The sequence below is a fragment of the Ascaphus truei genome, chromosome 14 (genome assembly GCF_040206685.1).
Source record: "Ascaphus truei isolate aAscTru1 chromosome 14, aAscTru1.hap1, whole genome shotgun sequence".
Classification (NCBI taxonomy): Eukaryota; Metazoa; Chordata; class Amphibia; order Anura; family Ascaphidae; genus Ascaphus; species Ascaphus truei.
The window spans coordinates 55,515,479-55,541,800 of NC_134496.1; the positions used below are offsets into that span (position 1 = coordinate 55,515,479).

Consider the following 26,322-nt stretch of genomic DNA (forward strand, 5'->3'; position numbering starts at 1 on the left):
TGTTTACAAAGCTGTACTGATTGATCGTTGCACTGTTTTGGTTTTACTTTTTGCTGGTCTCAGGATGTGTGTAGCTGTATTATGTAATGCATCACTAATGCAGCATACGTTACGTCTGAAGAAGGTCAGATTGATTGTTGTTGAATGAGATTGCGTTTCCATGGCAACCCAATACATCTGCTATACAACGTATAGAGCGTTGGCGCTGTTCTGCCAGACTTCTTTGCAAATGATCTGCTGCAGAATGATTATTTACTAGTCTCCCGGCTGCAAAATTGGTGAAAAAACTGTGTATTTATCCCAGAAAAAACAGCAATTACTTTCAATAGGATTCCTTTAATAAATATGGTGCTGCTTTAGCACTGGATGTGTCCTAGTTTTGCATCTCAGAAGCTTAATAAATAACCACCTTTGAGTCACCAGGCATCTTTGCGTCTGCCCTAGCCCCCCAAAAATAATATATTAAAAAAAAAATGTTTTCCTGCCTCTAATACAAGTCACAAGCAAGTTATACATTTGGATGTGGATGGATTTATTGAGAAAAAAAATCACCATGAGTTCTCCTAATACTTTTGAATTGTCTTCACTCGTATATGCGGAGACAGGAAATAATTGTGGACTTCTTGCTTGACAAATGGACATATTTCCCTAAGAATATTTTAGAAAAAAGCATTAGCAAACTGTTCGAACTTTTAAATGTCCTCCTAATTTTTAGAACAACATATAGTTTACAAAATACAATCTAATAAACCTACCCTGGGTCTTCTACAGGTGGCAATAAAATATACATTGGAAGCGTTCATGTGCAGCGTGGAAGAGGAGGAAATTACCTGGAATGTGTCTCCCGGAGTCCATACTATATGGCCGGGAGTCTATGCTATATGGCCGGGAGTCTATGCTATATGGCCGGGAGTCTATACTATATGGCCGGGAGTCTATACTATATGGCCGGGAGTCCATACTAAATGGCCGGGAGTCCATACTATATGGCCCGGAGTCTATACTATATGGCCATTACTGTTACCAGCCCAGAACTCGTCAGATCAGTTTTTTTTTAATTGAGATAGAAGAAAAATGGCTGCCGGCAATTCTCTAATTACTAGATAATCATTAGAAAGTGCAGGGCCTAACATTTATTTATTTTCCATCAGTGAGATCTTTTAATATAAAACCTGAGACTGCATTAAAGTATCGTCATTGTTAGTCCTTATTCAATAAACTGTGATGAGGTCTTCCCCAAGTCTGTGAGGTTCTGAGCTCCAGCGTCACTGACATGGGGAGGGCACCTTCACGTCATATTGAATTTGAGCCTCTGAAACCAGTGTTGCTAGTAATGAAACGGTCTTCCAATAAATGAGAGTTGCTCCAAATGATTAGGAATTGACACAGTCCTGTGCTGTGCTACGATCAGCACTGTGGAGTCTTTTCGTACAGTGCAGGACCATCCGGGAATAAAGGTGTTAAAAGAGGACTGTATCAGACTGCAGCTTTAGTTATCCAGATGGTGAAAAAAACATTCATTGAAAGTATTTGATCTTTGGACTTCATAAAATGAGCTGATTGAAGAGTTTCCAGCTGCAGAGGCTGTCTGGATTCAGGCTGTGCCGAGAATATTGAATAGAGCAGAACTTCAAAGTGTCTTAGACTGCAGAGTAATCACTTTTGGAGTTGTCAGAGAAGAATTGCTATTTCTGGAGTAGTTAGTAATCATGCAGCATTGTTCCAAAAGATTGAAGCTTATTGTACAAGAGTAAAAAAATGTGTTCGCCTGTTTCAGTATTTGTGTCCCACCCATATCCACGGGCGATGGAAGTCTAAGAAGTTTATGAGAGAGCCTGACAATGATTAGACGAGGCAGGTTCATATAGTCCTGGTTATGTGGCTCTCATCTTATACTATATTAGTGAAAGCACTGTATGCCTGTCTGGATGTCCGGTGTCCCTAGGGGAAATCTCATTGGTCCCTTGGGCCGCCCGCCCCCGCACACCTCTCATTGGCCTGAGGCGGAGTGACGGGCCACACACACACACACACACACACACACACACACACACACACACACACACACACACACACACACACACCCCTCTGTCCGCACCCCCACCCCCCCCCCCATCACGTGCGCCGCCCTGCACCGGCTCCGGACGGGAAGCGCGGCCCTCCTACCCCAGCCGCTCCCTTACCTCCCCGGCGCTACCGCCCCCTCAGGTAAGTCACACCACTGCGCGTCCCGCCTCAGCTTATGGTGCCAGTAACTTTCCTATTTCAGGCGTGCAGCCTCGCGCCTCAGGCCCACACAGGCCCACACAGGGCGCCTCCTGCCGCCGCCTGCACGCCTCACTCAGCCGGACGCCACAGCCGGACGCCACAACAAATACTACCTATTGTTCCACGATTTATAAATAATACTACCTATTACGCATTTACATCCCGGGCAATGCCGGGTCTCTCAGCTAGTCCTCTATAAAGCTCTGAAAAGTTCATTATTTGAACATCTCTTAATAATACCAGGACTAGCTGCAGTAAATCCAGGTTAAAATATGAAAGGAGGTGATTTGAGGAGCAATGAGCCTCATACGACTGTAAGTGTAACTGTTTGGTTTGGAGCCTGTTCAGCATAGTCTGTTTGTGCTCTCATAATGTGACCTGGTTTCTAAATATATGTCTCAAAGGCGAACAAAAGAAAAACCAGACACCGAGGCTCCACTTTTCTGCCAGAAATAACAAGTATCCAACAAGTTACCGGACCCTTCCCCATTGGGCCTCTGGGAAAATATCCATTGGGGTGTCTCCAACTCAGGGGAGCTCTTGATGTTTCCTTTGGGTTCAAGATTCAAACTCCAGCTTAACGTTTAGGTTACAGGATTTGCAGGTAAAGTTCAGTCTTGGATGGAATCATTTTTTTTTGTTGCACAAATGGCCTCATGATCCTGATCACACAAATCCCTGCAAAATCTTCAAACAAAAATCTTACAGAAAGGAATTTTTTGTTGCGATTCAATCACCTTGATGCCAGTGGGGCCTGGAACACATCGATTAGCAATAAAAGTGTTATAACTCCTGCAGCTCTTCAATGCGGCTTCAGTCTTTCATCTCTTTGGTGTGAGCCCTTATCAAAAGCAACAAGTATTCTATATTCTGTGATATTTACCACAGTGTTTCACAGTCAGACCTTCAGTTTTAAAAGCCTAAAAGCAATGATTAAACCTTCTTTTGTAGAGGAGATGTTAGTACAGTGGGGCACATCGTAGGGTTACTTCAGGGATCACCAGGAGGGCCATTAAATATGGATCTGCTGGCCAACGATAGGAATGTTTGTAGGTTTTGCTTACATCAGACTAAACATTCAAACAAGTTTTAATAAACAAGTTCGTGGGATGGATGGGCCAAAACCTTTTACTTGGCCACTGTAAATTACTCTGCAAACCCTTAATACATTAAGATGATTGAAATCAAAGCTCCAGAAATGTCTGTCACTCTGAGATCCCGTCATTAAAATAGAAAACAGTGTACCTTCCCCCTAGTCTCCTAGTCCCCTGGAAGGTACTGCTATGCAGGCCAATTGAAAACATGGAAAAAATTGACGACAAACTACTGACACACATATATACAGCGGCCAGATGCAAAATAGACAAAGCCTGGAAACAGGAACAGCAGCCGGCCATACACGCTGTAAAAGCGAGATTATGGAGGATCTGTCTTATGGAAAAACTGACGGGGATACAAAACGACACGGTACAGAAATACTTAGAGGTCTGGGAACCGTGGATAACTTATATAGGACTTAGATATATTACTAGGGGAACTCTCCAAATCTGAAAAACACATAATAGAAGTGCCCTAAAAACACTTGAGTTAAGGATGGGGGGGAGAGGAAAAAAACCCAAAAAAAAACCACATGCCCCCTGAGGTAATATTGGTGTGATATGTTTCATATCGGTCTAAAACGAGGAGGAGGGCCTGGAGGGTATTCGGTACTCAATAGTGCACAAAGGTATGTGTGCTTATCTACTGTTTTGCTAGTATTGCTGTTATGGTGCACTAACAGGTGGAAAATTATTGCTAAAGTAATGACATTCTCTTTTTTGTCTTTTCCTTTTCCCTCTCCCAGTCTTTTTAAGTTAAATTATTGTACTAGTTATTTTGTACGCTGTCCCAACAGTGATGTCATTAGTGTCTCCCCACTAAATGATGTTATAGACCTGATACAAAGCTATGTAATTCAAAAGTAACATCCTCCCCTTTTTATGGTCTGTACCCCACTCCCCATTGGTCTTAACAAAAAATGCAAATAAAGAACAAGTTTACAAAAAAAACAAAATAGAAAACAGTGGAAAACATCTCTAAATTGCCCTTGAAACAGAGGCTGAAACATTTGCCATGTGAAGAGCAAAAAAATATGTTCATGCATGAAATATAATAAAGCCCTTCCAAACCCAGATGCGCCTCTACTTAATATATGTCCACAGAGAAAGTTTCGTGGTATGCGCGCTCTAGCCCCAAATCATTGTAAAGTATTCTAAAGATTAGAGAATGATCAAAGGCACAGGATACGGGGCTAACAATAATTAGATGCTGAGTATTCTTCTGAGAACAACTCCCAGAGGGTATAGAGTCCTGAAAAGAGACAAAATATAACCCCGAAGGGAAAGAGTAAGGGGGAAAAAGCCAGCTCCTCAATACCTCATTGGGACAGTCCCAGAACCACTATTAGACAACATGAGTTGAACAATTACAAGTGTAAGATGCCACCATCCTGTGCCTTGTGTAAGCGCGCTGCTAGTGCATCCTGTGCCTTGTGTAAGCGCGCTGCTAGTGCATCCTGTGCCTTGTGTAAGCGAGCTGCTAGTGCATCCTGTGCCTTGTGTAAGCGCGCTGCTAGTGCATCCTGTGCCTTGTGTAAGTGCGCTGCTAGTGCATCCTGTGCCTTGTGTAAGCGCGCTGCTAGTGCATCCTGTGCCTTGTGTAAGCAGGATGCTAGTGCATCCTGTGCCTTGTGTAAGCGCGCTGCTAGTGCATCCTGTGCCTTGTGTAAGCGCGCTGCTAGTGCATCCTGTGCCTTGTGTAAGCGCGCTGCTAGTGCATCCTGTGCCTTGTGTAAGCGCGCTGCTAGTGCATCCTGTGCCTTGTGTAAGCGTGCTGCTACTGCATCCTGTGCCTTGTGTAAGCGCGCTGCTAGTGCATCCTGTGCCTTGTGTAAGTGCGCTGCTAGTGCATCCTGTGCCTTGTGTAAGCGCGCTGCTAGTGCATCCTGTGCCTTGTGTAAGCAGGATGCTAGTGCATCCTGTGCCTTGTGTAAGCGCGCTGCTAGTGCATCCTGTGCCTTGTGTAAGCGCGCTGCTAGTGCATCCTGTGCCTTGTGTAAGCAGGATGCTAGTGCATCCTGTGCCTTGTGTAAGCGCGCTGCTAGTGCATCCTGTGCCTTGTGTAAGCGCGCTGCTAGTGCATCCTGTGCCTTGTGTAAGCGTGCTGCTACTGCATCCTGTGCCTTGTGAAAGCGCGCTGCTAGTGCATCCTGTGCCTTGTGTAAGCGTGCTGCTAGTGACGAACTGAAGATAAGCACAATAGGAAGTATAGCGCACAGCCAAGAGAGGGGGCCAAAAAGTGTGTCCAAAAATTAGCTTTATTCGTCCATTTAAACCGGCGGTCTGACACGCCTCCTACATGTTTGGCGCAATAGCACTTTATCAAGGAGTAACACACACACACATACCTTAAATGCACATTTCCTGACTGCCCGTTTCACGCCAAAAACGTGATGACGTCACGGGGTCACAGCACCTTGCGCGCGGTGACCTCACTATGGGCCATGCTGATGTAATTGCCAGTCCCTGGGAGCAAGCTGAGAATAGCAATCTGCCCTCAGTGACGCCAGGATCCAATGTGTGCATGCGCGTGAGCTCCGCCCCCGTGATGTCATCAGTTGCCCTGGAAACCAGAGATCTCAACACAGTCCGGCCCAGAAGGAGAAAAAAAAAACTGAGTTGAATTAAAAACTTTATCAAATGTACACTGAACATACTTAACAAAAAAAACAACTTAAAAACAGTGTTCTAAGTTACATTCTCGCCTCCTCCGACACAAGCGCTGGGCACAGGAATTACCCAATTGAAAAATCATTAAATATATTAAATATGAAATGTAACACACTTCCCCCCCTCCCTCCCCCCAATCGCAGATAGGGACCATGTGGGGAAATCTATATGTATTACCAGGTGTGTTGCAATATCTGATAGGCTCACAGGAGGCCTGAACCTCCGCCGCTGGGAGCCTGAGGTGTATCCTGGAACGTACTTACAGCGCCTCCACCTGTGCAGGGATTCCAGTGTCTAGAATAACCCCTGGATCTCATCCTACCTCTCCCATTGTACTTTCAGGGTCTCTTCTGCTAACACCTCCTCCTCCTCTATTGATCTCTCTGTGGGGGTACCCCAGGGCTCTGTCCTGGGACCTCTTCTCTTTTCTCTTTACACACTCTCTCTAGGTGACCTAATAACATCTTTTGGGTTTAAATATCACCTCTATGCCGACGACACACAAATATACTTTTCAACACCCGACCTTACACCTGCTGTACAAACCAAAGTTTCTGAATGTCTCTCTGCTATATCATCCTGGATGGCCCTCCGTCGCCTTAAACTCAACATGGCTAAAACAGAGCTCCTCATACTTCCTCCCAAACCTGGCCCTACTACCTCCTTCCACATTACTGTTGGAACTACGATCGTTCACCCAGTAGCCCAAGCACGCTGCCTAGGGGTCACACTCGACTCCTCTCTCACATTCGCCCCTCACATTCAAAACATTTCTAAAACTTGTCGCTTTTTCCTCCGCAATATAACAAAGATACGCCCTTTCCTCTGTTGCTCGACTGCTAAAACTCTGACTCAGGCCCTCATTCTCTCCCGTCTTGATTACTGTAACCTCCTGCTGTCCGGCCTTCCTGCCTCTCACCTGTCTCCCCTACAATCTATCCTAAACGCTGCTGCCAGAATCACTATACTCTTTCCGAGATCTGTCTCAGCATCTCCCCTCCTGAAATCCCTCTCCTGTCTTCCGATCAAATCCCGCATCTCACACTCCAGTCTTCTCCTCACTTTTAAAGCTTTACACTCTTCTGCCCCTCCTTACATCTCAGCCCTAATTTCTCGATATGCACCATCCAGACTCTTGCGTTCTTCTCTAGGATGTCTTTTTTCTACCCCCTTTGTATCTAAAGCCCTCTCCCGCATTAAACCTTTCTCACTTACTGCCCCACACCTCTGTAATGCCCTTCCCCTCAGTACCCGACTTGCACCCTCTCTATCCACCTTTAAGACCCACCTTAATACACACTTGCTTAAAGAAGCATATGAATAGCACTGTGGATATTCGGAACACATGATACATAAAGCTTGGCCCCCTGCAGACGCACTTACCAGAACTCCCTCCTACTGTCTCTGTACGTTCTCCCTACCTACCAATTCGACTGTAAGCTCCTCGGGGCAGGGACTCCTCTTCCTTAATGTTACTTTTATGTCTAAAGCACTTATTCCCATGATCTGTTATTTATATTATCTGTTATTTATTTGATTACCACGTGTATTACTGCTGTGAAGCGCTATGTACATTAATGGCGCTATATAAATAAAGACATACAATACAATACAATAGACAGTAACCACATACACCAGAGTGTATGTATATATATATATAGACAGTTTACTGTATATGCAGAACACAACAATAACATTAGCAACAGTGTCACTCTGTAACATTAATAGTACAACTGCCCGCTCGCCTCGCAGGACCTTCACCCCACTCCTTATTCTTCCCCAACACCGTGTACCCTGAGTTCCAAGAGTCCCCCACCCACCCCAGTGTGAGACAGCGCTGCCTATTAAGTTGTGATGAGGGTTTGTGCACTTGGTGTGTGGTGAAGGTACCTGCCGGGTGTGTCCACAACCGGGCGCGCAGATGCTGTACTTGGATGATGGATCCGAAAGCGTGATCCACAATGCCGCCTCCGCTACGTGGGGTGGCGTCCCGCCTGACAGTCCCACTATGAAGATAGTCTCTATCTTGAGTGATGGTCTGAGTCCAGATACGATGACCAGGTGAACTGTGTCCCTGAACTCGCAAATAACTAAAGGGGCAGGGTCCCTACCTAGGGACTGTCCCTGTAACAACCACAATCTGGGTAATGGCTTAGGACCTATCTGGGGCCGAGGGGGGTAACCTGGCCTAGTGCAGGGGCTACTGCTCCCTGCACACACCCTTCCCTAACCTGCTCCCAGCTCTGACTGCCTTCCTCTTCTCTGCGCACAAAATGTATCCTTTCTTGCAGGGGAATCTCCCAGCCCTATTGGCTGCTGTGGGTCACCTGGGCTCCAGCCCCCGTAGCAGCGGAGGTAAGGTGGGGGGGGGGGGGAAACAGGAGATCGGGGCACCAGAGCTACACTCTCCCCCTGGTAAAACCCCAACGGCCTCTCTTGGAACAGTGTCATACCGCATAAAGTTACACAATCAAAATGCAATGAATTGAAAGTATAACTTAACACAATTACTTTATCAATGGTACACAACATAATCACGTTGATACCCGAGGCCAGCGGAGTGTTAGCTGTTTGCTGAGAGCCATAGTGGAGTGCCCCTAACTGATCGTGTGTGGGTGATCACTTTGACTCCTGTGAGTCTCTGCTTTGGTAGTCTCATGTACTGTAACGGGAGTCTCTGCAGACTCTTTGAGATCATGGTCGGGTGCTTCAGTCTCTGGTTCTACTCCACTTCCTTCCCCTGGTGGAAGGAACAGCAAGGAGTCTCTGATCCAGATATTTACCCGGCCATCTGCATCACGCATGCGGTAGACAGGGAGGCCTTGACTTTTGCCTCGGTCCACCACATGGTGAATAGAGCAATATTGCACACACATATCAACAAATAAATGTATAGTGACTCTCATTGACAGACTTAGCAATAGCAAATCAATACCCACAGGATCAATGGGAAGAGAACATAGAATTTGGCTATAGTCAAGTTCAGAAACACCATGTGGCCACCTGAGAATAAAGCAAATTAACAGGAAATCACATGGATAGCTATCTGAAACCTTGTCATTCTATGCAATAATCTATAATCATGAATAGATAATTACAAATACATAGTTGAAATCCCATTGGTCCTGAGTGGCACGGATAAGCCATGAGTATAGCAAAAATGTATCAAAAATGATCTGAAGCTAAGGGAAAAAAATTCCCAAAAGAATTACTTCCTTATCAAAGTTTACACTATGAAAAATTATGCCTAATAAAGTTATTTTTAATCATATTTTTTAATTTAATTTTTTAATGCAAGAATAAATTCTTACAGATAACTCTAGATCACAGAATATGGAGATATGGGCAAAGGGTCCTGATCACCATCTTGTGAAATAATATCTTCCCGTCTGTAGGTATTTGTATTTAAGGTATGTGTGTGTGTTTGTGTGTTACTCCTTGATAAAGTGTTATTGCACGAAACATGTAGGAGGCGTGTCAGACCGCCGTTTTCAATGGACGAATAAAGCTCATTTTTGGATACACTTTATGACCCCCTCTCTTGGCTGTGCGCTATACTTCCTATTGTGGTAAGCCTCTACTTAAACCTGACATTATGTACCTAAACCTGACACTCCTCTCCCTCCGCATGTCTCTCCTCTCCCTCCGCATGTCTCTCCTCTCCCTCCGCATGTCTCTCCTCCCCACTGCATGTCTCTCCTCTCCCTCCGCATGTCTCTCCTCCCCACTGCATGTCTCTCCTCTCCCTCCGCATGTCTCTCCTCTCCCTCCGCATGTCTCTCCTCTCCCTCCGCATGTCTCTCCTCTCCCTCCGCATGTCTCTCCTCTCCCTCCGCATGTCTCTCATCCCTCCCTCCGCATGTCTCTCCTCTCCCTCTGCATGTCTCTCCTCTCCCTCCGCATGTCTGCTCTCTCCCTCCGCATGTCTCTCCTCTCCCTCCGCATGTCTCTTCTCTCCCTCCGCATGTCTCTCCTCTCCCTCCGCATGTCTCTCCTCTCCCTCCGCATGTCTCTCCTCTCCCTCCGCATGTCTCTCCTCTCCCTCCGCATGTCTCTTCTCTCCCTCCGCATGTCTCTCCTCTACAGGCAGCTTTCAAAAAACCTATTTTCAGACTAAAGATGGGGGACATATTTATTCCCAAAAAGTTAAAAATAGCCGTTGCTTATGTTTTCAGCATAGTTTTCCTTAACCAAGGGGGGCTCAACTCCAGTCCTCAAGACCCCCTAACAGGTCAGGTTTTAAGGATATCCCAGCTTCAGCACAGGTAGCTCAATCAGTGGCTCAGTCTTCGACTGCACCACTTGCCTGAAGCAGGGATATCTTTAAAACTGGATCTGTTGGGGGGTCTTGAGGACCAGAGTCCCCCTGCTAGGGATTGAAGTAATGTATTGTGATGCAGGTCCGTCAGGCACCGAAAGGGTTAAAGGTGTGTTGTAAAGTGAAAATGTGCGTTTCTCCAGTGATATCACAAGTTAGCATGTGTTAGATGTCTATTAAAATACAGCTCAACCCCCTTATAACGCTGTGCTTGGGGTCCAAAGAATCGCATTGCGCTATAAGCGGGAATATTTTTTACTTAAGTAGCCTACTGTATTTAGTTGAGAATTTTGAACAAGGGGATGAATACAGGAAATAAAGGTGAATTGCAATACAGGATAGGAGTGAACTTTCAGCTCTATACACCAACCCTACTAACGCAAAAATACTTTATCCCAATTATGAAAAGGAATAAATATATACAGGCATACCCCACATTAACGTACGCAATGGGACCGGAGCATGTATGTAACTATGTAACACAGGCATACCCCGCATTAACGTACGCAATAGGACCGGAGCATGTATGTAACTATGTAACACAGGCATACCCCGCATTAACGTACGCAATGGGACCGGAGCATGTATGTAACTATGTAACACAGGCATACCCCGCATTAACGTACGCAATGGGACCGGAGCATGTATGTAACTATGTAACACAGGCATACCCCGCATTAACGTACGCAATGGGACCGGAGCATGTATGTAACTATGTAACACAGGCATACCCCGCATTAACGTGCGCAATGGGACCGGAGCATGTATGTAACTATGTAACACAGGCATACCCCGCATTAACGTGCGCAATGGGACCGGAGCATGTATGTAACTATGTAACACAGGCATACCCCGCATTAACGTACGCAATGGGACCGGAGCATGTATGTAAAGCGAAACTGTACTTAAAGTGAAGCACTGCCTTTTCTCCACTTATCGATGCTTGTACTGTACAGCAATAGTCATATACGTGCATAACTGATGTAAATAACGCATTTGTAACAGGCTCTATAGTCTCCCCGCTTGCGCACAGCTTCGGTGCAGGTAGGGAGCCGATATTGCTGTTCAGGACGTGCTGACTGGCGCATGCGTGAGCTGCCGTTTGCCTATTGAGCGATATGTACTTACTCGCGAGTGTACTTAAAGTGAGTGTCCTTAAACCGGGGTATGCCTGTATATATAGGTTGTGACTACACAACAGTTGCGGAAAGGTTGAAAAGCTGTTAAGTTTTTCTACAACCATAAAAAGCACCAAGTTTTGTCCAACACCTTTTTTTATTTTTCTCCCTCAAAATGTTCTACTATTTTCCCTTCAAATCTATGAAAATGCAGACATGAGCTCTGGCCAAAACCGCCCCAAATATCTGAATATGTTAGAAACATTTAATAAATGCTAATGTCACTGACATTAACATGCAGCATTCATGTGTCATTAAATAAAAACCGAAAGGCCCAGCGCAACATACAAAGTGCCACAACATACAGCACAATGCATTAACACGCAGCATGACGTCATTTACATGAAATATTATATTTACAGAAAAAAAGAATGGAAAAGCCGGGACTTTCCTCTCTAAAATTGCCCTGTGGGAATTGAGAGACAGTGCCACGTGAACGCAAGATCATTTGTTGTTGCCATTCACACAACGCTGCCAGAATGGGAAAAACTGTTGCTCAAGAGCAATAAGTGGGTTAGATTTAGTGAGTCAGGGCTGAGGCTGGCGGGAGGCACAGCACAGAATTACAAACAGCTTCCATGTTCCCAGCACAGGAGTTCAGGGCTGTTTTTAAAAGACCTTCATGACTGCAATTTGGAACATGTGAATAGACACAGAGGGTCAACAGCAAACACACAGCAAAAGCTGTCTTTTATAAAACCCTTTTTTCCATACAAAACACAATTACTTTCCACTCCATCACTCTGCAGTGAACTGATGGCTCCTCCGGCATCTCATCTCTCGGGCGCACTATGTACAGGCCAAGTCTATGTAACCAGCCAGTCACTTATCAAATTCAGCCAACTTGTAACTCTGTAACTCAGTGAATACATGTTCCTTTGCATCATTTTGCACAGGTGACACATGCAGGACACTTGTTATCGGAGTTACTTACACCTGCTGCTGATTCCCCCACCTGAGATCTGGCAGATTTAACCAACACTTTAAGAAAGGAAAACCCAGCTCTTTATCCAAGCTTCCTACACACAGCAGCGACACACACACAATGCCGGGCGTGAAAGCGGGTTCGGCTATAGCCCCATTATTTACTGCGGCGCATGCACAGATAAAACCCGCGGTCTGTAGGGGAGCGATGGGATGCGCAGGGGGTGGGGCCATGACGTGGCATATCTGCCCTTCCATTGGCTGCCTGCCGATCACGTGATTGTGTTGTGGCGCCAGAGTACGTGTCATCGTGTTTTTTGCGCCCACACACATGGCCAGTGGGACCTGCCCCATATTTGGCTGTGCTGTAGGTTGGCGCGCACGCTGTAGAACGCGCCGCAGTGCCACTGGCGACCTGGCCTTAACGTACTATTGCGCGTGCAGGCGGATACATTAACGCCTGATACACCTGAACCATTATACTACTGTAGCCATTTATTCCTCCCGAGCTGCTCCAAAAACCTACCCCAGTAGTTGCAAGGACCTAGCTCAGAACATTATCTCTTTTTACCGTATTCAGACTCGGGGATCCCCCGCAGTTACACCCCACTACTTTCAGCTCTGGGGACCCCTGGCATTCATGCGATACTTACAGTTTCTGGTGGTCTCCCGGGACATTGAAAGGTCTGCCAAAGCACCGGCCAGTAGGAAGCTGCAAGTGATGAAGTTGCTGGCGTCGCAGCTTCCTATTGGACGAGCACAGTCACCCTGTCTGAAGAACCAGGAAATGCACTTTACGTTTCCCGAGACGCACTGAGCGCAGCTCAGCTACAGAATATCCCCCGGTTCAAATACGGTTAATCAATATACATTTTGGGTGGAATTGTTACTTTAAGGACCGTCTGCCACATTCTTCTTACTTAATATAAAAACAAAAGTCACATGGCTAGGTGCTATATGCAGAGAGGAGGATATCTTTTTATGTAGCTTTACATACATAACCATAACATAACATACAAAGTCAGTTAAAAAACTACAGGTAGTCCTCGCTATCCAATGTTTCAATTTACAACGAATGGCATATCCAACGCTTTACTACGCAACCCTATGGGCCGTTTTTCGACGCCTGAATGCGTTATCCGACGCCTGAATGCGTTATCCAGCGCTCACCGCCACTTGTTAACATGGGACTTACTTTACAACGGTTTCACTATCCAACGATACTTCCGGAAAGGATTCCGTTGGATAACCGAGGACTGCCTGTAATATAAGTATGAAGGACACGAACAATAACAGAATTATAAATACAGTTATTCATTGCATAATACAGGTGATATCAAAGCACGTCACTTGACCTTCTGGCTGCTTAGGATTAGGGTTCGGATTCATCTAGCTGGGAAGCGGGAAATCGCTCGCCGATCCAGCGGTAACGGCCATTCAAACCGCTTGTCTGCAGGAGCAATAACATTCCTTCCAATGGCACGGATTTCAGCAGTACACTGCACGTTTTGGTTCCTGTAAGACCAGCTGTACCTGTTAGATAGAATATTTTTGGTGTGCAATAAGCTGCATAAGTTAGAGTACCTCCACGGGAATTTCCTGGAAGTACCTCCGTCCGGCACAGGTAGACTTGCCTTGCGTCTCCGCTATGTGTCTGCAATAGAGCCCGTGCCCTGGCTCAGAAACTATATTAAACAACAGCTTAGCTCATTCATTGTGAAATTGAAACAGGGCATTGTGTAAAACACCTGAGCCCAACGGTATTACAAGGAGAAAAGCGGCAGGAACGTGTCCCTTAATCTGCCCTCTTTATTTGGAAAGGAAAGGCCTTATGTGGCTGAGGTGTGAATTATTTATTTCTCTGGAGACAAGTCTCAAGTAAGAAAACAAGTGTTACCATGACAACCTGTTGTAGCTACAGTATCCCTGAGGTTCCCTCTTTACTAGGATGTGACTCATACAGCTGACATAGAACAAAATCCGCTTATTCACCGAGTTATCACCGCAAACTGCTGCAGCGCTGCCAATATCCTTTAACCATGTCCTCATTCTGTCTACGGAAAACGGAGGAAAACAGACTTTACATATGTACTGTTTACAAGCAGATAGATGAATTAAGGTCAGCTATGTTAGGCCGTGATTATAGTGCCCCCGCGACCGAGCGCATGATGTCACGCACGGACGAAACATGCACTGAGGCGGGAGGATATCGGGACGCGTGGCAGAGGTGTGGCCATGACGTCACGTGCGCGGTTCGCCCTCATTGGCGGAACTGATCACGTGACGCAGCCATCGCGCTGCAAAAACATTTTCAATTGTATTTTTTAAAATGGCGGTTGCGTGCCCTATGGCCTGCCTCGGAGGTACGGCCTTTTGTACGCGGCGCGCCCAGGCACTATACTCGCGGCCTTATACGTAGCGGCCCATTGCAATAAACTCTTCTTTGCATTAATGAGGGTAGCACAGCGGCTCTCAATGCCAATCCTCAAGACTCCCCCCCCCCCCCAACAGGTCATGTTTTAAGCATATCCCTGATTCAGCACAGGTGGTTCATTCAGGGGCTTATTCGAAATTCTGCACCAACTGTGTGTATGTATATCTTTATTTATATAGCGCCATTAATGTACATTGCGCTTCTCAGCAGACATACGTGAGATAATAATATAAATAACAAATAATGCAAATAATACATATGGGAAGAAGCGCTTTCAGACATAAAAGTGACATTTAGGAAAAGGAGTCACTGCCCCAAAGAGCTTACAATCTAATTGGTAATGTGGAAGGAAGAGGGTGAATCCGGAGCGACAGCAAAAACAGCCCAATGACGTCAGGTCCCAAGTTTGAACACCGTAGCTTTATTGACACCACACAGATGAAACAGCAGGCTGCAGCACAGCCTCCTCCTCTACGCGTTTCACGCTCTACTGGCGCTTCATCTAGGCTCCTAGACTGCAGCCTGCTGTTTCATCTGTGTGGTGTCAATAAAGCTACGGTGTTCAAACTTGGGACCTGACGTCATTGGGCTGTTTTTGCTGTCGCTCCGGATTCACCCTCTTCCTTCCACATGACTACTTCGCCGGATGCACGCTGTGGGATTAGCTACTGAAGAATCGTTGGACCCAGGACGGATGAGTTGACAGGGGTAAGATTGCCGTTTTGCCCCTGAGCCCCGACCTCCCTAGTGGTCTCCGCGCATTCTCTGCACTTTCCCTTCAGCCCGGCACACTTTTCCAGTGTGTTTCATCACTCAGCGCCAGCCATAAGAGCGCATGACAGTTCAAACACTTCTAATCTAATTGGTAAGTAGGAAGTATGTACAGAGACATTAGGAGGGCATTCTGGTAAGTGCGTCTGCAAGGGGCCAAGCTTTATGTATGAGGTGTATAGTATCAGCCATCGAGCTACTCATATGCTTCATTAAGCAAGGTGTGTTTTAAGGTGGGTTTTAAAGGTGGATAGAGAAGGTGCTAGTCAGGTATTGAGGGGAAGGGCATTCCAGAGGTGTGGAGCAGTCAGTGATAAAGGATTAAGGTGGGAGAGGACTTTAGATATAAAGGGGGTAGAGAGAAGACATCCTTGAGCAGAACGCAAGAGTCTGGATGTGCAGAGCGAGAAATTAGGGCTGAGATGTAAGGAGGGGCAGAAGAGTGTAAAGCTTTAAAAGTGAGGAGGGGGATTGAGTGTGTGATATGGGATTTGATAGGAAGCCAGGATAGGTATTTCAGCAGGGGAGATGCTGAGACAGATTTAGGAAAGAATAGAGTCATTCTGGCATCAGCATTTAGGATAGATTGTAGGGGAGACAGGTGAGAGGCAGGAAGGCCGGACAGCAGGAGGTTAAAGTAATCAAGACGGGAGAGAATGAGGGCCTGAGTCAGAGTTTTAGCAGAAGAGAAACAGAGGAATGGACGTATCTTTGTAATATTGCGGAGGAAAAAATTACAGGTTTTAGCTACATTTTGCATGTGAGAGGAGAATATGAGAGGAGTTAAATGTGACCACTAGGCACCTCTACTGTGATACTGGGTGTATAATAGTGCTTCCAGCAGTGATGTAGAAAGGGGCAGTAGGGCCAGATTTGGGAGGAAATAGGAGGAGCTCCATTTTTGACATGTTTAAGTCGGCGGAGGGCCATCCAGGATTATATAGCGGAGAGACATTCAGAAACTTTGGTCTGTACAGCAGGTGTAAGGTCAGGGGATGAAAAGTACAGTACATTTGTGTGTCATCAGCATAGAGGTGATATTTGAACCCAAGAGATGTGATTAGGTCACCTAGAGAGTGTGTGTACAGAGAGAAGGTCCCAGGACAGAGCCCTGTGGTACCCAAACAGAGAGGTCGATAGAAGAGGAGGAGGAGGAGGTGTTAGCAAAAGACTGAAAAGTTCGATGGGAGAGGTAAGATGAGATCCAGGATAGAGCTCTGTTACGAATACCAAGAGTAGGGAGGATGTGAAGGATAAGAGGGTGGTCCACAGCATCAAAGGCTGCAGAGAGGTCGAGCAGTATGAGCGGAGTGTAATGACCTTTCTCTTTGGCCGCACAGAGGTCATTAGTTATTTTAGTGAGGGCTGTTTCAGTGGAGTGAGCAGTACGGAAGCCAGATTGTAGAGGGTCTAGGAGAGAATAGGAGATGAGAAAATGGAGCAAGCGAGCGAGAGAGAATACAAGGCGTTCAAGGAGTTTAGATGCAGAAGGGAGACAGGGCGGTAATTAATGAGACAGGTAGGGTCAAACTTGCTGTTTTTCTGTAAGGGTATAACTGTTGCATGTTTAAAGGAGAAGGAAAAAGTACCAGAGTAGAGGGAGGAGCTGAAAAAATGTGTTGGGCGTAAGGATTTTGCTGTAGTAGGAACAAGAGGTTTTAGGAGATGGGAGGGAATTGGGTCAAGAGGGCAAGTGTTAGAGGGGGAATTGGAGATTAGTAGCGTTACAGCCTTCTCTGTGACAGCGGAAAAAGAATTGAGGAAGACAGGAGGAGAGTTAGGCAGAGATGTAGGATGGGAGGAGGATACAGAGGGGATGTCTTGATGAACGGATTCCACCTTTTTCTTGAAATAGTCAGCACCACCTGAACTGAAGCAGGTATATCCTGAAAACCTGACCTGTCGGGGGGGTCTTGAGGACTGGCGTTGAGAACCAGTGGGTTAAGCAATAACCTCGAACTGACAAGAATATACAAGCACAAGAATATAATGCTGATAATAATACCAGTAAAATTCTATTTGCATTCAATTATAATGTGTCATACTGATGGTCTCTGAAGTGGGAGACACCAGTTCCTGCTTTTTGAGATATTAACCATGTAAGGAGAAAGTTGCTGATTTATTTATAATCTAGATCAAGGCCCCATGACAAAACTTTGCGTTTTTGGGGAAAATTACCTTATAGCTTCAACAATTCTGTAAAAGACCATTCTGTCAGCAAAGGGGTTAAATTAAACCTGAAGTTATTGAAGCAGCAGTTTTACCAACTGAAGTTATGTTTTATTGTTATTTTGTACTAATCTGTTGCTACCACTTGGAAATACCCACTCCTGGTACCTTTCAGAGATATAAATGACCCAGACACCATGCTTGGGAGTTCCTTGATATTACACAGGCCACTTTTTGTACTAGGACTTTTCAGAACGGCTGATCTGTGAGGATAAGACCAGAATAGTCCTCATCTGGGAGAACCTCTTTTCAGGTTAGTACTATATATATAATCACACCAGAATGAATGGCAAAATAGGTGTATTTAAATACATTCATTCTGGTGCGCTGCACCTTTTTTATATTTCTTGAATATCAACGCGGAGCACCTAGAGGGAGAGCGGAGCACCTAGAGGGAGAGCGGAGCACCTAGAGGGAGAGTGGAGCACCTAAAGGGAGAGCGGAGCACCTAGAGGGACAGCGGAGCACCTAGAGGGACAGCGGAGCACCTAGAGGGACAGCCGACAGCGGAGCACCTAGAGGGACAGCGGAGCACCTAGAGGGACAGCGGAGCACCTAGAGGGAGAGCGAAGCACCTAGAGGGAGAGCGGAGCACCTAGAGGGAGAGCGGAGCACCTAGAGGGAGAGCGGAGCACCTAGAGAGACAGCGGAGCACCTAGAGGGACAGCGGAGCACCTACAGGGAGAGCGAAGTACCTAGAGGGACAGCGGAGCACCTAGAGGGAGAGCGGAGCACCTAGAGGGACAGCGGAGCACCTAGAGGGAGAGCGGAGCACCTAGAGGGAGAGCGGAGCACCTAGAGGGACCTAGAGGGACAGCAGAGCACCTAGAGGGAGAGCAGAGCACCTAGAGGGAGAGCGGAGCACCTAGAGGGAGAGCGGAGTACCTAGAGGGAGAGCGGAGCACCTAGAGGGACCTAGAGGGACAGCGGAGCACCTAGAGGGAGAGCGGAGCACCTAGAGGGAGAGCGAGCCCCTTCTGTGGCATCAGCAGCAAAGAAGTGGATGATCATTCAAATATACTTTTAAATATCTCGTCTGGACAGTCTGCATGATTGGGGCTTTTTTCCACACGCACACACATACACGCACGCACGCACGCACACACACACACACACACACACACACATACAGTTTATTTCAGGGAGATTGCTGTCTAAATCCCTTTACTGCAATTCCCTCAATACTGCAAAATAAATGGACCATGGTTTGTTTGTGATTTTTCTACAGCGTATAGAATAGCATCATTGTAGTTTCATCAAATCTGAACATGTTAATCAAGCAATGTCACTAATAGCACATCTGGATAATACTTGTAAGGTGTTCGACGCTGCAGCTGTGAAGAACTCTCATATTGGTCCATTAAAAAGTTATCCCAAGGAATATATTACGTGGAACAACACTGCTCGCATCTCCAGGTTTAAGAATCATCTGATGGTCTGGAGGAACAATGTCTGTTTGTGTCTTCATGCAATAAGAAGGATATCAAATTCAATTTGTACTGGATCCTTCCTGTTTTGAAATATCTGCTATCTTGGTACAAATCATCCATTGGAAAACAGGAGCACATTATTGAATTCATTTGATTCACATTCTATTTATGATTCAATTGTAGATGTGCCATTAGCTTCTACTGTTGCTTATCTGAAAACTCTGTATGTTGTTGGAAGGATTCATTTTAGAATAAACCACAATGATAGCAGCAATGTGTAATCCGTTCTATTAGCACAGGGGTTACGGTAAAATAATGGGGGAAAACCCCTTGTATTTCTTAATGTGTCTATATTTAGCAACTTGAAACTGAAGCTACAGCCACATCCGGGACACAGGGAGCTGAACAAAGGGAGGTCCATCTAACCCCTCCGCTGCTCTCCTCACTGTGCTGCACCCTGATCTCCCCCCCCCCGCTGCTCTCCTCACTGTGCTGCACCCTGATCTCCCCTCCGCTGCTCTCCTCACTGTGCTGCACCCTGATCTCCCCCCCCCGCTGCTCTCCTCACTGTGCTGCACCCTGATCTCCCCTCCGCTGCTCTCCTCACTGTGCTGCACCCTGATCTCCCCCTCGCTGATCTCCTCACTGTGCTGCACCCTGATCTCCCCCCCGCTGCTCTCCTCACTGTGCTGCACCCTGATCTCCCCTCCGCTGCTCTCCTCACTGTGCTGCACCGATCTCCCCCTCGCTGATCTCCTCACTGTGCTGCACCCTGATCTCCCCTCCGCTGCTCTCCTCACTGTGCTGCACCCTGATCTCCCCCCCGCTGCTCTCCTCACTGTGCTGCACCCTGATCTCCCCCCCCCCCCCCCGCTGCTCTCCTCACTGTGCTGCACCCTGATCTCCCCCCGCTGCGCTCCTCACTGTGCTGCACCCTGATCTCCCCTCCGCTGCTCTCCTCACTGTGCTGCACCCTGATCTCCCCCTCGCTGATCTCCTCACTGTGCTGCACCCTGATCTCCCCCCCGCTGCTCTCCTCACTGTGCTGCACCCTGATCTCCCCCCCCCCCGCTGCTCTCCTCACTGTGCTGCACCCTGATCTCCCCCCCGCTGCGCTCCTCACTGTGCTGCACCCTGATCTCCCCTCCGCTGCTCTCCTCACTGTGCTGCACCCTGATCTCCCCCTCGCTGATCTCCTCACTGTGCTGCACCCTGATCTCCCCCCCGCTGCTCTCCTCACTGTGCTGCACCCTGATCTCCCCCCCGCTGATCTCCAATGTGCTGCCTTCAGATACTGAGGACCAGACTTGTACTTCAACCAATGTGACATTTCAATGCATAGGAGATACCGGCACCCCATAACGGGGCCTGTATCTCCGAAGCAGGGTGTCCCCGGACCTGAAATTAACACGGTTATGAGACCCCATGCTCATCTACACTAGTAATAAAATTTAAATGAAAATATTTTTATTTCGTGCGAGATTTGCGCAGAGAGAGGCAGCTCTCTCTCTCTGCAGCAGAATCAAGTCGCCGGGTGAGCCCTTTTCGGAGGGCAGATCATCTTAGCGTCGGCTACTCGCCATTTGTTGAAATGTTGCTATCACTGGTATTCAGGGCTTTCTGAATACCGTGATAGCAACGCTGCCAAAAACGGCGATTTAAAAACCCTGGCGATTTTTTCTATCGGCCTTTACTGCATGAGGCCCTAAGTCTTACGTTTGGTATACTCATGTCATTTCCATTCCTGAAATACTGCAGTGTGCCGTAAGAAACAGGTTCAGCTCAATCCAATGGGGGAAAAATTGGGGGGGGGGGGGGTGAGGATGCTCGTATTGCTCCAGTAAGGTCAAACGTTTAAACAGAGAAACCGTTTTAAAGGCACCAACCAGCACAGACTTCTGCTTTCCATTCATTCTACATCATACCCGCAGGCTTAAATAAGAAACTGTATTTGGCCCTCAAACTGTTCGCGGTGTGTACTGTATGAAAGTCACGTGCATGGTGTGTACAGTATGAAGAGCGTGTGTGCAGTGAATATAGTATGAAGGTCATATGTACAGTGTGTACAGGATGAAGGTCGTGTGTACAGTATGAAGGTCGTGTGTACAGTATGAAGGTCGTATGTGTGCTGTGTACAGTATGACAGTTGTGTGTGCAGTGTGTACAGTATGAAGGTCGTGTGTGCGCTGTGTACAGTATGACAGTTGTGTGTGTGTGATGTGTACAGTATGACGGGCGCTATGTGGCTTCCTACATAGGACGTATATAGTTTGTTTTTCGAAATAAAGTTTGACGCATTGCAGCAGCAAATATAAGATCGATACAATTTCTATTAAAACTGAATTGTGTTTTTTATATATAACTAGTAGAAGTAAATATACATTATTTGTGCAATAATATTTAGAATAGGGATACTGTGAAAGTATTAAATGTTGTTAAGTGTGCTGCGTGAAAGAATTTGTGGGTTCATATATAGCAATTTAATTCTGAGATAACAATTCTGTCAGACTTTGGGATTTATGCCAGGTACAAGTTTGCAAACAATTTTAACACAGGTTAACCCTTTGGGCACCCCGATGTGTAATCCTTACCTCATGGGATCTGGCACGCCAGGGGTTACTTCATGCTTAGATCGCGTGACGCTTTGCCACAGACCACATGACACGATTTGCAGTGAAGTGAGTTGGAAGAGGACTCCTCTTCTGTTTCCAGGGTATAGTCGCGGGCATGGTCAGCGCTTAGTCGCTGACCCGTGCTGAGCCACGCTCATGCTCAGCAGTGAGCCCCTGCAGCCGCAATGAGAGCGGCTTTAGCAGGGGCTCGTGCACGCTTCCGCAAGCATGCGGAAGCGTAGCCGACATTCATTTTTTAGTTTTGGCGCTCACAGGAGCGCAGGGCTGGTCATGTGAGCGGTTCGCCCAATGAGGGCGAACCAGCTCCGTGACGTCACTGGCCTGCCCCCCGACACACCCCCGGACGGCGCGCAAATTAAGGCCAGGGAAAGCACCCGCTTTCCCTCAGCCTCAGCGCGCCTCCGCGCGGCTGAAGTCACCATGGACTCAGCCTTATGGTCGCTACGATCATGTGACCGCGCTTTGTCGGAGGATCCAAGGCACTCTAGTGTTGCAGTCTCTCCAACACTCAAAGGGTTACAATTTTAGGGGGTGCAGGGGGAGGCTGGAGGGGAGAAACCCTCGATTTCTGTGCATCAATTTTACGCCAAAAATTCTATTTGCAATGCTTAGTACATAGGCCTTTGTGAGCTAATCCTCGGCATACAGAAGCTGGGGAGTGAGACAGGAAAGCAGGGCCACGTTATCTAAATGTAACCTTACAAACCAGCTTTTGGTTTAAAAAATAGACAAGAAATAAAGTGTAAAAGTTTCACTCACATTATCAGCTTGTTTAGTGTGGGACTTTTTAAACTTTACAATCTCTTGTTAACACTCACCATTTGTTTTGTTAATTGCCTGCAGCCAATTAACCAATTAACCGCGAGTGAACCCTACAGAGTCTCCAGCAGGTACCAGACTTTGCACATGTGCAGTGCTGGGCTTGGGGTATTTTGCATTCTCGCTGAATGTTAACTCTTTTGTAGCCGCAGAGGCCTGCAATGTCCAGAGGCCGGAGTCGGACATGTAACGTGTTGCAGTCCGTTTATGTAATAAAACAATTACCTCCAACCAGCACAAAGTAACACAAACCCACCGTAATAACTGCATCATTCGGAATAAATAAATAAAACACTATGCTGCAATTAGTTTGTTCTGCATAACTATGGTAACCCTGCCTTTTGCTTCTATGCTATCTGTCCTTTCTTTATGTCTGATGGTAAGTTGCAGAAAAAAAACCAACATTGGTTGCTCGGCAGAACTTTTAATAACTATACTGTGGATAAAGAGAACATGGTTTGAGCTCAGAGGTGGTAATAAAAAGATAAAAGTGATAATGCAGGATATATTATTATGACTAACCTTCTAGCTGTTCCAACAAGAACACAAAATCAAGTATTTAAATATTATAACCTCCCACTTGCAGAAGCCCTGGTTGTCTGACAAGCTCACTCAAAATAAATACTCAGACGATAAACCTACATAATGTCAAGCAATCTAAATATTCGGCAAATACAACCATATGCAGTTTGTAAAGTTCTTTAGACATTATCAGCAGCAAACTTTAAAGACCTTGAACAGATATTTTTGTTTTAACTTTAATTTTTCTCAAATCTCATATTTTAAGACACGCATTAGAGACAACTTTCAAATCCTCCAGTGCTGACAATGTTTGCAATAGATTACACCGGGGCTTGTCTTGTACACCTCTACAGCACTATAAAACAAATATAGGCATGTCTGATTATAGATATAGAATTTCACCTATAGCAAGTTACAGTAGAAAAGCAGACGATTGCTGATACAGTATATCTGTCCATGGTGCTGAAATATCATTTTCAGTTATAATTGAAATGAACTCTGACAGGTGTTAAAGTATCTCTTTATCACAGCATGCCTGAAAGTCCGTTTTTGGGCAAGATCACAACAGTACTTATGGTTACAGCACTAAGCTCAGAAAAGTTTGTGATGCCACATGTAACTTAAAATACACAGCAGTATTTGTAAGTATCTCATCCTAAGGGTCAAAAATGGTTCTATGGGAGGAATAGGTGGTAACTTTGCAAGATCTATAATCAAACTCTCCGACTGTGAAAAGTGCAATGAAGGAAAATATATATTTATGATCTTTCTCTGAGTACTGTAAGGCAATAGTTAAACATCTCCATTATTCAGCTACCTCTCGGATTGCAATAAAAACAAAGAGGCAATATCAAAGAATTCAAATCTGAGGTATAACAATGTTGCATTTGTCTCTCCTTTCCTTTGTGAATGTATATGTAAGGCAATCACAGCAGGCCTGCCTGCCACTAATGGATGGAAATATATTGAAGACGAAATATTAAGTACAACACATTCTCGTAAGGCTGTTCATTGAATCTGCAAAAGGGAGGCATGTACTGTACTGTATGAGTTAACCAGCTTAGCTCACCACTTGAATTCTTGTTCTGTTTCAGGCGCTTCCCACATAGACACTGCAGCATATGCACACCTTTCTTCAGGAAATGCCCAAGAATCTTCATTGATTGACTTATTCCTGATTCCCTGACAGATTCACAACGTGGAGTCCGCAGCTCATAATCCACTCCACGGATCTCGCAGTCGTGGCATCGACTGGGGTTTGGTTTACAAGTAGCATTCAAGATCAGATGATTATAAACTGCTCAAATGTGACATGTTGGGACTTTTCAATGAAGGCAGTTTGCCAAAAGAGGCAGAGCCTTGGAGAGCTTTGTGAGGACGTCAGCCGGAAAACGCGGACTCTCCTCCAAGCCCTGCCTTCTCCAACAAAGGCTGAACATCTGAACAACATGCAGCTCCAGCACCCAGCACCCAGCGCACAGAGCTCAGACTGTAGCTGATAGGAGGAGAGATTAGCACTGAGAGGAGGATAGATGGAGAGATAGATGGAAAAATACATGTAGATGTAGCAATACAAACAGAGGCAGGAGGAAACATAGCAATGTAATATACAACCGTTTATGTGGAGTATATGTAATGCTCATCGACAAATACTGGCCAGGGCTAAATGTTCCATTGTCTTTCTTCTTGTAGGGTAAACGGTGGAACATTCAGCTAATTTACCGTAATCAGATTGAGATTATTCATGGTCTTTCTCAGGATCACTGCTGCTATAAACGTGTGCCAGAGAGAATTATTCTCTCTCTCACACACTCCTGATAATATGATCCAAGGTGACTATGCTGTACCTGAGAATACCTCAAGCCTGAGCCTTAGCAAGTTAGGTGAATTGTACAAGAGAGAAACTGCGTGTGAATGTGCACTTTGCCCCCACGTTTCTCACATTGTTACATAGAATGTGATGAGAAATAAAGCTCACGTGCTGCATCCCATGTGGCAATATTCCTCCATTTGAATAACATATTCTACCCTACTCTTTCCTAACTCTGTCTGCCCATGTCAATTATTCTATTCATTGGCTCCTCAATCAGTTCCATTTATTCACATAGTAGTTAAGTGAATAAATACTTACATTTTGCCTTCAGTTTTATAACTTGGCTCTTAAACTGACACTTTCTCTTTGAAATACGTGTATTTCTTTTGTATGTAAAACCTTTAAAGTAATTTTACTGTGTTCCCCATTCTTTTAGTGTAAATATTATTTATTATCATCATTTATTCATAATGCACTGGCAAATACTGGCGCATCACAGTACAATAGGGAGATGAAAATAACAATAAGAATACAATTGCAACAATACATAATACTTTTACTGTATATTACTTATCATCTTTTAGTAGGCACCCTTATAACCGCCCATTTCTCTTTCTGTGGGTATACTACAGCTTTTTGTAATTTAATTATTGTTTTTTTTATTCTTAAATGCAATTCTGGCATTTTTAATAAGTTATTCACTTACTAAGAGTAAGATTGATCTTGCTGTCTGTATATGCTTTGCAGCTACCCGTTGCTGGGGGCACATACCAGTACATACATTTTGTGGTGGATCTAAACTAATGAAACTAAGAGAAAGACATGAAATAAAGAAGCGGTTGACTCAATACAATGATGATTTCTTAAGGATCCTAGAAGCTTACTGTTCAACTGCAAAACACAATATGTAATGTATTTCCCATAGTATTTCATTACAGACCTGTCTTGATTGCCCTATCAGGCCGTGGAGTGAAAATCACATTTATGAGAAAAGGGGAAGCCACTACTCAATAGTATCCCCTTGTTACCCACTCAGAGACCGGGTAAGGATTATTAGCAGTGGAAATGTCTGGGGGGAAAAATGGCGGTCCATGATAAACAACCAAATGCATCTCGTGGTAACTTGTGTTGGGTATTTCTTCACTTAACTTTTCCTATAAGCACTCCCCAGATCACTGACACCCAACATGTTAAAGCAGGCCACCGTGATGGAAAA

General features: G+C 45.6%; 1 protein-coding gene across 4 annotated transcripts in view; it reads right to left on the reverse strand.

Annotated features, from left to right (window-relative positions):
- FGF12 (fibroblast growth factor 12) overlaps positions 1-26,322 on the reverse strand; it is a 229,177-nt gene that overhangs the window by 137,207 nt on the left and 65,648 nt on the right. The window contains exon 1 of one of the 4 annotated variants that reach the window (XM_075571047.1): positions 24,363-24,723. The exons of 2 other annotated variants lie outside the window; for them this stretch is intronic. In XM_075571047.1, the coding sequence (XP_075427162.1) occupies positions 24,363-24,453 (91 nt within the window). In that variant the 5' untranslated portion in view covers positions 24,454-24,723. Of the gene's footprint in view, positions 1-5,713; positions 5,856-24,362; positions 24,724-26,322 lie in introns of those variants that run through there. One more of the 4 variants, XM_075571050.1, reaches the window with a different exon arrangement.